General features: G+C 38.6%; 1 protein-coding gene and 1 long non-coding RNA gene across 5 annotated transcripts in view; one reads left to right on the top strand and one right to left on the bottom strand.

The window, feature by feature from the left end:
* Positions 1–7: 7 nt before the first annotated feature.
* LOC148715576 (uncharacterized) lies at positions 8–5,122 on the bottom strand. Of its 2 annotated transcripts, none has more exons than XR_015995947.1 (3): positions 5,018–5,122; positions 3,885–4,001; positions 8–279 (listed from the first exon to the last, which is right to left on the bottom strand). It is a non-coding gene; the product is annotated as an uncharacterized LOC148715576 (long non-coding RNA). The 2 variants fall into 2 exon arrangements; XR_015995946.1 differs by having other exon boundaries at positions 4,961–5,109.
* A 2,516-nt stretch (positions 5,123–7,638) lies between these two features.
* Positions 7,639–11,965, top strand: part of LOC111332204 (uncharacterized) — a 5,095-nt gene continuing 768 nt past the window's right edge. Inside the window, exons 1-4 of one of the 3 annotated variants that reach the window (XR_015995950.1) lie at positions 7,639–8,534; positions 10,048–10,095; positions 10,490–10,564; positions 11,275–11,965. The exon at positions 11,275–11,965 is cut by the window's right edge and continues 768 nt beyond it. Coding sequence is in view for 2 of the 3 variants with exons in the window: in XM_022937499.2 (XP_022793234.1) it covers positions 8,373–8,534; positions 10,048–10,095; positions 11,275–11,442 (378 nt within the window). In the remaining variant the exon portion in view is untranslated. The remainder of the gene's footprint in view (positions 8,535–10,047; positions 10,096–10,489; positions 10,565–11,274) is intronic. The other 2 variants (XM_022937499.2, XM_022937498.2) reach the window with 2 other exon arrangements.

The following is an 11,965-nucleotide window of genomic DNA, read 5'->3' as shown; positions in this document are numbered from 1 at the left end:
CGAATGGCGTCCATCTAAAAGAGAAAAGAAAAGACTGTTATAGCTACACCCATTGCTTGCAAAAAATGAGAAAATCATCTTCGTAGTTTAATTGCATGACCGTTCTTACCGCAAAATCTAGAAAGTTTAATTCGATGCGATTTCCTTGTGACACTTGTACCAGCCAGTAACAATCCATGTTTGGTTTGTAAGGTCGTGGGTAATATTGAGGTTGAATAGTGCCTGACCAGGTCGTCACATTTTGTACAGGACATGCTTCTGCGTCGCTAACAGTAAATACTGAAACCAAACATTTATAAAACTAATATAAGTTTCTCAATGCAATATTTTGGGGGAGTACCAGATGAAAACGAGGAAAAGAAAGAGTTCAGCCGAAGGGTGCAGCGAGGTTATTTTTTTCAAAGTGGCAATCTTCAGCAAATACATAGTTAAGGGAAAAATCTTAATGATCTGGTTATTGGTGTCCTATCACTTCGCTTTAATTTCTAATAGCCACCGTAGAAGAACACTCCTGACCAATGATCACCCGTAACCACCAGAGAGAGAAGTGTTCTGTCGAGTTCGATGGCTCCATCCATGACCATCATATCGCAAAGTACACATCAGCAATATATCGTTTATTCTGCGTCATATAATTTTCACTCCGCGTTATATCGTTTTCCCTCCCTAGTCTATAGTTAACATCCAAAAAGATATCGCTGCCCCCCAACAATATCTTGCAACGTACTGTTTACACCGAGCGATATATCATTACAGCTTAGCGATGAATAGTTTGCTGACGGCGAGATATCGCTACCACCAACTCGTAAAAATACTCAGCGATACTACAAAATAAAACGTCTAATAAGATATATTTATTATTCAACTACACTCCGTAGAGTACAAATAACGCCATAGACGAGTACAAATATCGCGCGGTATTTGTAGTATTTGCTTTCCCAGGTACTCGCAAGAAATTTCAGTTAACATTCAGTCTCAGCATAACCTTGCCGAAGGTTACGTTCTACACAGAAACAGATTCTAGTGTCTCCATCTGAAAGGTTATCATCCCGAATAAATATTGAAAGCCTGTCGACAGAGAAATCTACGAGAAAAACCTTGCAAGTGTCACCAGAATGATTAGATAAAGATACAGAAAACTGGATCCACAGAAAACAGTCCTCGATCACGAAGGCAATCATCCTCGGAGACCCACGGGCTGAGTCGATTTCAAGTTAGGGCGTGAAGAGCCCCTGGGGAGATGGTCTTAAAAGACTAGTTCCAAACGGTCGCAGTCGTTCTGCCATCTGATTGGTGCCAGAAAATCTTTGTTTTTCTGCCCAATCAGAGTGAAGTGTGCTTTAGTACCAGTTGCTCGACATACCTGCATGGCCCGTGCGACGAAATAACTTCACGGGATTGGCAAAGTTTCAGTCACAGCAAATTATGCAAAAAATCTAGAAAGATTTAAGCTTAAATCTCGTTTAACGTTTAAAGCGACATATCAATGACTGCAACCATCGTGTTGTATACAAACCTCGCTAACTTTAAAACATGTTCTCTAGTGATACCTGCGAAAGTATTCAGTATAATTTCCGGTAAGATTTTCGCTGACAATCTGATCGATTTCCCTTACATTGTGTGCCGAGACTGAAACTTCGCCTCAAGCAAATCTCCGTCGCACGGTCCAAACAAACATAGCGAGCCACTGAGCTAGTAGTATATGTCCGTGTTAAAACACACGAAAGGACTCTAAAGCACACTTCACTCTGATTGGGCAGAAAAACAAAGATTTTCTGGCACCAATCAGATGGCAGAACGACTTCGACCGTTTGGAACTTGTCTTGAAAGACAATGTCCCCAGGGGCTCTTCACGCCCTAACTTGAAATCGACCCACAGCCCCTGGGTCTCCGAGGATGGAAGGCAATTAAAGCTTCAAGCAGATGAGACAAAACAAAACAAAAGATTCCCTAAGAGGCAGTAGTTTCCCCAAGTCGTTGAAAAATAAAGAGGAAATAGCGGCTGAGACGACATAAATGTTCTTACACAAAACAAACTATGGCCTAAGTATTGAACAACGCTCCTATTGTGTGAACGATAACTGTCCTTGTAATAGACGACAGACACCGTATTTAAAAGTTGCCTTTCATGTACCTTTTTGCTTCATGCTCACAAAAACTTAATTTTGTGGGTAAATTTAACAAACACGAAGGCAAGAATCTTAGCTCTTTCATGTGGGACGCCCTCTTAAACAAACACGATAAATATCACCTACATAGGTGTCGATACGTTTGGTTTTTTTATTACGCGCACGCGCGAGATGATAACTGACGCAGTTTTAAACGAAACAAAAGCAATAATAATTTTTATGTTACTTTGATTTTACCTGTACATACAACTACGACTTAATACACGAACACCGATCGGACATTGAAATTCCTGTTTTTCGCTTATAACATCAGTTAAAACAGGAAAACTTAATAAATACTGATTGGCTGACAGAGGGCATTTTTCATTAATTTTGGTTATTGCCCTGAGAAAAGTTAGTTGAAATTGAAAACAGTCATGAAATTCAAGTAATTTTAAGGGCAATATCGCAACTTCTGAAAACACAAGTGATATTAATCTTCAATTTTACACAGTACACCCACATGTGATTATCTAAACTTAATTTTTGCAAGCGCCATAAAAGCTGAAGTGTGTGCGTGAATTTCATCAACGTCGGAAAAAAAATCTTAGCACTTTTAAGACTAGGTTTACACTAGAGGAAATTGTTCCGGATTCGTGATGAATCCGAAACGTTTTAGTACCGGATTCATTCTGCCGTTTACACGAAAGTGGACGAATCCGAAATAAAAACTTCCCGGTTTGGTCGTCTCTCTGGAGATTTTGAATCCGATAACTTTTGAATCCGGAAAGTTTTGTCGTGTAACCGCTTTTTTCTCGAATCCGGATATTATTTCCACCTGCAATATTTTGAGTTTGCGGTGAAACCAAAATGGATCTAGTGCTAACATTGCTGGCGGTCTCCGGTTGCCTAATCTTGTTGTAGGTTCAGGCGATAAATTTTATCATGTGTACCGCAGTATTTCTGAAGAAACGCAAATTATTATTACAACGAAGTTTAACGTCAGCCACACTTAATCGCCGACGACGTAGACTGCTTGGCATCTGTCCAACTCAAATTTGCCTCAGTGGCATCTGGATCTACTCTAGCCTTTTTTGGGGGAGGCATTTTCACTTTGTCGATCGAACGACCAAACAACACGGGGCTTGGTAACCATTCCACTTCGAATGTTCCCGGAGTTGTCGTTGTGTGTAAACGGTCAGGAATCCGAATATCCTTTCAGTTTAAACGCCTACGAATCTGAATACTCCAAAATTGATGAATCCGGAAACATTTACGAATCCGGAAAACTCTCCTCTAGTGTAAATCTAGTCTAAGTTACACAGCTCCTCTAACAGCGATCAAAGAACCAAATATATCCTTTAAAAATATTGTCTCTTTTAACTCTTTCAAAACCGCTTAACACAACTTTTTCTTCCGTCTTTTCGCTTGTAGTTCATTGAATGATTAAAAGCTTTCTAGTAATCAAGGCCTCTATCATTGTGGAAAACAAATTACCAATAGTGCAATAAAAGCGATGAATTTCTTAAGAAATTGTCGCGCTGCGTCGGTTGGGGATATAACAATATAAATTGGCTTTATCAACTGCGTAGACAAAGTAAATTTGCTACTAAAAAGGGCTTTTTTAGCTGACCATTCAGCACAGAACTATACTACATTAGAGGCCCTTCGACTACTTTTGCCACAATTTTGTTTTCATCGATACGAGGTCATAGTTCATACACCTAACTTTTAAATTTGACTGCTAAACGAATAAAAACTTTGGAACTTTGTTACCTGATAGTAGGAACAGCGAAGAAGACAGAGGAAAGATTAAAAACTTCGTAGCCATCTCAGCTGAAACTGAAAGCCATCTGTTGATTACTGTTGCCCTGATCCAGAATCTAAACATCTCTAAGAAGAAAATAGGTCATTTATCTCTCTCCTCTTTTCAGAAGACTTAAAATTGTGCCCTCTTTTATTTGTACACATTTCAAAATTATCCATATCAACATCATTTTTATTTATTTTCATTTGCAAGCAGCTATATTCAGCTCCCTTTCTTAACCACTGAGCCCCCAAGATGTGATTGTTATTCTCCCCGCGAGATCTAGCTGTTACACATTTCCTTGTAAAATAGTTACGACAATTTGGTGTTAGATAAAAACAGCAACTTCTACCAGATAAGTTTGAGCATTCTCATTACCTGTTTGCTGGATAAAGTATGGATATCATTTGGAAAAGTTGCATGTTTATCACAACTGGGAGTTCAAGGACTGATTAAGGCTACAATAATGCAGGTGTTCTAGTTAATTAGTTTTATGTATAGCTTCCAGCGTTGAATCACCAAAACTTATTCATACACATTTTAGAAATAATTTAGAAGAAAAAGAAAACAGCCATAGTTTTCAAATACGCATGTAATAAATCATTCTTTACGCAAGCTCACTTGTTTCTGAAATTGGATGTTCAAAAATTGAAACGTTCCCTGTTTGAACATAAATTTATCACTCCAAGGAATCTTTGGAAGTATGATTCAGGGCAGCTAAATAATGCAAACTGACTTTCTCAACTTGTTTTCTTTATGTACTCGGGCCACAATTTCTTTTTAAAAGCGTCCTATTATTAGAAACAGTTTTAGATTTTACCCACTCATCCAGGCAAATATGAGATTTAAATTTTAAGAATCAACAGTTGTTGTGCGCGTTATTGCGTATAGTTTGTGCATATGGTTTGCTCCCTCCTCGCTGATCAGTATAAAAGTTCTTTTAGTACATGAAATAAGTTATGATCACTTCAGTGAGAAATCATCTAAAAAATAGCATAACCTACACTGGGTTTAAAATCGGTGTTGGGGATGGTAAATTACATACCTATTTTCTACTACTTGCTTCAGAAAACATTCGTTGTCATCAAAGCAGAGCACACACCTGAATAAGATCCTTAGATGAGTCTTCCTCTTTTTGGGAGGTGCTTACAACGATTACTCATGTGTGCATCGAATGAAACAATCATTGAATAATAGTAATTACCATCCAACTACATTAAGTAGAGTACAAATAACGCCCGAATCAATAACAAATATCACGCGATGTTTGGGAAGATGCATAATCGATTATTTTGTATTTAAAAAAAAAAAAAAAAACCGTTTAACCTGTCGAATACGCATGCCTCGCTACTCTATCTACTTCGCTTTTTCCACCTTTTTACAACTGCACATAAAAAAAGCAGCTGGGTAATAGATAACTTATTAGACGTTTTGGTGTGCAGTATCGCTGCGTTGAAATAATAAATATTCAGCGATACAAACACCCAAACGTCTAATAAGATATGTTTATTATACCACTCTAACGCCATTTTACCAAATAAGGGCATTAGAACTTGCGAAATATGCCACGGAATTGCACCATAGAACAGGGCAAAAATATGAACGAATGCACAACAACTAAAGGGCCGCACTGAACGGTCTAAGTTATATTCCAGCCATTTTTAAGGCTTGACTTTTAAAGAAACGAACATTTAAGCGTACCAATTTTTTTTTTATACGATGGTCAGATGAAGTTGTAGGATATATTTCGAAAACTTAGAGCCATAATGTTAGAAAATGAGATAATAGTAGATAATAAGTACTACACTTTATTCGATGATAAAATATAAAAAATTAAGTGGACATTTTGCTCATCGCCCGTATTACGGGGCTCGCAAAAACTTAGCACTCAACTCACAAAATATCACATGTTAAGTTATTACACGTTAAACCATCGATTAGGGTTTATGAAGAGTTACAGAGTCAAGGGATATTGCTTCAAATTTACTCCTTAAAATTAATTTTTCATCATTAACTAACCAATAGAAGTAATACACACAAACCTCATCTGTTTTTCTTCACGCTAAATCAGTATGAAACGTATAACCCAGCGAGACACGAGTGGGAGTATCAAACTTAGAAGCAGGTGCGTTGATCACTGTTTCGCAATTTGCGTTGGCTCCTAAAGAAGCCATTTTGTCAAGTTTACTTTGTTCTTAAAACTGTTATTTGAAATTTGCTGCGAAAATAACCATAAAGTACTGTCAACCCATCTAGGTGAAAAACGAAGTAATGTAACAGCTTTGCATCGTTCGTCTCTCATGGATATAATGAGCCAACTATGTTTCCAAACTCATCTGGCGTTAGCGCATAACTAGTAGCTTGGAGCCACAAATTCGAATCCTGTCGCGACTTGAATTTTTTACAGGCCTCTTTGTAACATTTTTTTTTAATCGCAGCTCACCTGTGATGATTATTACTTTACTTTGAATATTAATTGACATCAACCTCTTTGTTTTCTTCTTTGTCATAACTGCTCTGTTATTGTAGCATCGAGTAATTAACAATTATTCCTCGAGCGCGCGTTGGATATGAGATGATAGATAACCAACGAGGCGCTACGCGCCTCCTTGGCTATAATCATCTCATATCCAACAAGCGCGAGTGGAATAATTGTTTTATTAAAAACGCCCCCAAGAAATTATTATTTTGTAAGAGGAAACCGGAATTTTTAGCTCCCTTTTGATTTTAAGCTGACGCGTACGCTTACCATATTTGTAGATTATGGTATATTGGCTGATATACCATAATGGCTAAGCCAATAAAAAGTCTTGAATTGCATTATCCAATGATCCAGTTTTTAATAATTAAGTTTATATTTCATATTCCTGTCAAGTCCCTCTTCGAATCATGTCGCGAATTTTAACGTCTGTGTTATTCACTTTTACAGAATAAAACCATGTTACTTTATAGATGTGCCATACTGGAGGAAAGCTTGGAGAAATGACAACTACATATTTAGCCGTTACAGGGTGTGCAGCTCTTAAGAAACATAAATTAAAAACAACAAAAACGATGAATTTTGAATATATGAAATCATATGATTTGTGTACTGCAGTTTCATGAAATGTATGACAGTGATCCTCGTAGTTATAAGACCTACTTATGTAGTATTAGAAATAAGGCCTGAAAAAAATTCAGGCCCGTATGAGATTTGAACCCATGACCTCTTCGATACCGGTGCAGTGCTCTATCAACTGAGCTATCAAGCCAACATTTTATCTTTTCCATTTGATTGTTCCATCATGGGTAAGAAATTACTTTAAAATACGGTAAGAACGCGTGAGTGAGGAAAAAAAACTTTCCTATTATGTCATTCTAGTGTACTCGTGCCACCTAAACAACAACCAACAACAAAGCGCAGAATAAAGTTAATTTTACGTCTTCATTACCTTAGAACCTAAACTAGCTCAGTATCGAGAAAAGAAATCATTTTCGAGTTTCTACACTTCCACATTTTAAGGAACTGGGCTTATAGGAAAACGCTGCCTATTACAGAAGATTACGAAGGGCTAAGTTGACGTAAAGATTTCAAGATACTCATGTGTTGCTCTCTCTCTGGGTTCTATATAATCTTGTCGATGGTCTTTGTTTGAAAGATCCAATATTGGTAGTTGTCGTAAGTTTTAGCAAAAAAATTATCAATTTAACTGAACGATGGTGAGTTCTAGCGACTGATACTTCAGAATTCACGACGCGTAAAATTTATTCGAAACTACAAAGCCATAGCATTCACACAAAACACGAGTACAATTACAATATGTATCACGAGATCTGAATTTTTTTACCTTTAATGACACTGTAACATCATTGTGTTCACGTACATTGGTCATATTGGAAAATTTTTCTAGTAGATCACAATCATCAAGAGTATTCATCATGTCTTCTACTAAGCACTTGTAACTCCATGCAAAGAGCAAACCAACTTTCACAATCACTTGCACAATAATAACAGTGATCATGTACGAAATATCAAATCGTACTTTACAAGTATTGAACCCGATACAAACCATTTACAGAAACAGGTATTTAACGGAAGAGCTAAGCTTAGATATTTAACATTACTATTCATGTTGCTTCTGTCAGTTTCTCTATCCAATTTGCTGTTGTTAGCGCCACCTTCGAGCGAGGTGTTCGTCTCAGCTTCATAGTTTGTTGTTAGTCGGCTGTTACAGTTTTGCCAGTATTTTCGTAGTTTGAGCGAAAACGCTCGACATCGCTTGGTGTGGGCCTGCCACGAACCGTGTGTGCATTTGTATGCGAGAACAGCGTATAAGACAGGAATCTTTGCCGTGCGACTTTCCCAAACCATAACATTTTGAAAATTGTGTTATTTACAACCAGCGAGCACACGATAAGACAAGTTGTCGCACTCTCATCCTCAGTTTCCGCGGTTTAAACAAGGAACGCCTGGGACCATGACCATGAAAAGGCATTTTGTCCAGATTTGGATGTTATTTTCTGGGGCTCACAAAAAATGGCTCCGGCTCGTCACAAAGTGCTTGCATTGTAGCAACCCTGCAAACCGCTGGGTAAGAGAAATTCTAATTCGGCGAAATTATCGCCTGTTAATAGCAAAGGTAAGGTTTTATAACTACTTGTTAATTTAACTCTTTAAGAGTGTTAACACTCATAAATGATGGAGCAAGCTGTTGTCCCCTCTTCTCGCATCGATCGTTGATTATTTACAGTATAGTAACTACTTCATTTTATTTTTACGTTGATCATTCTCAAAGAGTGTCAGAAAGGCCTCTGACCACTTGGATCGTGTGCGAAAACTCAGGCAAAGTTCTGTCTGCTCATTGTGATTGCAAGGCTGGTCTTGGAGAGAGCTGCTCCCATGTTGCTTCGTTGCTATGGGCCATTGAAGCGGGATGTAAATGCAGGGATTCGCTGACAGTGATGGACAAAAAGGCATATTGGGTTCTATCAACATCAGTTAAGACTGTTCCTTATGCCAGGGTCAATGACATAAACTTTTCAAAGACCCCATGTTCAACTTCAACAGTTAAGATTTCTAGTGTTACACCCCCCACAGAGACTGAACAAACTAACTTCCTCAATTGCATCAATGACTGCCCTTCTAAACCTGCATTATTGTCTCTCGTCCCTGCTCATTTAGATTCTAATGTAGGTAAATCTGTGAACCCTGAACTGCCAGTTGTGTTGTCTAGTTTGTTTCACAACAGCCTCACTGATGTAAAGGCGCTAGGCTTGATTTCCGCCACTCTCTCGAGTCCGGTCTTTTTCGTTCCTCCCCAGAGACTCATCATGCAATAATGTAGGGAACAATATGTTTTTCCTGACATCCATAAAATCATCTGTCTGAAATTACAATGAGACTTACGATTATGTAGTCTGATAGTTCGCCTGTCTGAAATTACAATGAGACTTATGATGATGTAGTGTGATCGTTCGTGTGCGTGTAGTTCTAAGAAGGACTGTTGTCGGTAGTGGTGACTGACGTTTTGACAACCTGAGATGAAGTCGTCATCAGACTCAAGTGTTAATTATCAGTCGAATGGACTAAGTGCGGTTGACGGTGAACTGATCGGTCAGTTTAGCCGTGATGTTATTGGCTGTAAGACTCAAGTGGAGTAAGTTCTATTCGGTTTGTTCGTGATATTAACGTTGTGAATAAGTCGTTAGTATGGAGCCAGTAGTAGTTGACCCCTGTAAAGGGGAGTCTTCTAAGTTAGTAAGCCAGCTTTCCAGAGTCAGTTGTTGAAAATGTTTAGTGCTGTACACTGTAAGTAAGGCATTGCATAGCATCGTAAGTCGATGGTGTGCAGCGATGCGGTTGTTGACATCAGCTTGCTTTCAGTCAGTCCTGTTGTGAGGTTCCTGCCAGTCCCTCCAATGTTGGAGGCTTGGCAGTCGGAGCAATTTACCTTATCAACTGCGCTATGTCTGTTATTTGGTTTGTCTTTGTCTTTAACGTAGTGTAGTGATGGTTTGGTGAGTAACCTGGAAATTGAAGAGTCGTAGGATGTGCGAGATGTTCCCAGGCATGCCATTTATTTGAGAAAAATTACTGTCTCTGAGTTTTGAAAATCTTAGAACAGCTAGTATCTATTTTTCATTTTCTTGCAGGATGCCAGGAGAATACCCTGTCGTGCCTCCTCGAGATCCCTCTTTCAGGTAAATTATAACTTAAACATTACAGAGTAATGAAAGTAATTGTTGGGAACCTCACAAAAATGACCCCACCAGTGAAAGTTTGGACATGAGCCCAAAAAATGGGTCTCGTATACGAAGGCGAGGCTTAAAGGCACAAGTATTCGAGGATTTACAAGTGACCTTTGTAGGAGAAATATTGTGAAATAATAAACTTGTCTTTCTTACCTTTGTTTAACAAAGTTCCAGATCACAACATAAAAATATTTTTGATTGGAAACTTAAGTCAAGAATAAAGAAAGCCAAACAGAATAAGTGTCATACCACTCTGCTCACCCTCACCTAAAAAAAAAACCTGAGACGTTGTTCCCTTTTTTTGCATGTTTTTACACAAAATACTTTCTTATACTCGACCCAGTTTTTCTGATGGCGGTCCAAGCATACAGGACAGGGGTCTTTGATTAGTGTTTTGAGAATGATCATTAGATCTCAGGTATTGTCTTTGTTGTGTTCATGGTCAAAGCACTATTCTTTTGGTGATTAGATAAGCAGCTAAGAAGAAAATATGTTGTTTGAAAACCTTCACTTAACAGAGTGTTTGGGTTTCTTCACCTTTTTCTTGCTTAAAAGAGAAGGCAAACTGTCAACTTTTTATTATGTTTTTAAGCGCGCAGGAAGCTCAAATCGCTGATTCACATATGCGTAATTGACCAAGTAGAGGTAAAGATGGCTGGATATTGGCAGAGTTCTTTTTTGCAGTTTTTTTTTTTTTGACTGAGATGAATTGGAAAAAAAGAATGAGGTTAACATCCAGCCAACTTGACCGAACAAGGCTGGTTGCAAAACAACTTCGCTTCAATAAGAATCAGGAATGACTTGCTTATTTCAAGAGCCGGGGAGGAAAGCCAACTGTGTTTGCAGCACAATGAACCCACGGGGGTCATGTAGGTTTTCTTTTTTTGATTATCTCCTGCCACTTTTTGCGACTTATCACCAACATTGTCCAATGGACGTGAACTTTGTTGGTTCGCTCACGCTCTTATTTCTTTGCACGAGATCAAGGCGGGCAATCCCGAGCCTTGCCCGCTCAGGTAGTCGATTAGAACCCAGGATTTGCTTCACATAGGCCACGGGTGTTGCAAGCTATAAGATAAAATAATTACGCCCTTATGTGTAATGTTCCTGTATTGTATCCATAATCAGTTCACTTCATCTGGTATGTGTCCCAGTGCGCCTGACCCAGTGGTCCACCTGTCTGACTTACAACAGAGCACTGTACATTCTCCGACACCACGGAAATACGTTTTGATGACATCACAGTGGTCAGTGGTCATCTACTTTGGGCTGCCAAGTTCTTCTATGTGTTTGTAGACCGAGTTCGACGAAAACATCAGCCTTTTGCGTTGCTTTAAGTTGGAAAATATCCATGATACTTCTACTTGTTTTTTATATTTGATCCTTTGAATGGGTTTTTAATACTAAAACCACTTCTTAACATGCAGCAGTATGGGGGAGTCATTTTGTTTGGAGTTGCGTGCTGTTTGCTGACTTAAGCTGGCTGTCATTACGAAGCGCGATCGTGGTTCTTCAGTCGCCCTCGCCTTCAGAATTGTCAAAACAGTGATAGTTATTCAGACAAAGTAGGAGATTAGTTCTATAAGATACTTTTCCAGTGAGTCTGAAGACTGGTTGGATTTTTAAGTGTTGTTAGGCTAAGCATGAAGTGATACAGGTAATTAATGTGTTATGAAAATATTCATGCTCACTTTGTGCCTATGTGTGGTGCCTTTTTATTTTGGAAATCATTTGCTTGGATGAGAATTTTACCTTTATAGACTGATTTTTTGCCATTCCACCTTTCTGATTTCCTGTGCCTCAAGAAAGGGTGTCGGTA

Source organism: Stylophora pistillata, unplaced genomic scaffold (genome assembly GCF_964205215.1).
Source record: "Stylophora pistillata unplaced genomic scaffold, jaStyPist1.2 SCAFFOLD_3306, whole genome shotgun sequence".
In the NCBI taxonomy this organism is placed as follows: Eukaryota; Metazoa; Cnidaria; class Anthozoa; order Scleractinia; family Pocilloporidae; genus Stylophora; species Stylophora pistillata.
The sequence above is the reverse complement of the archived record's forward strand: the minus strand, read 5'-3'. Positions and strand labels throughout refer to the sequence as shown.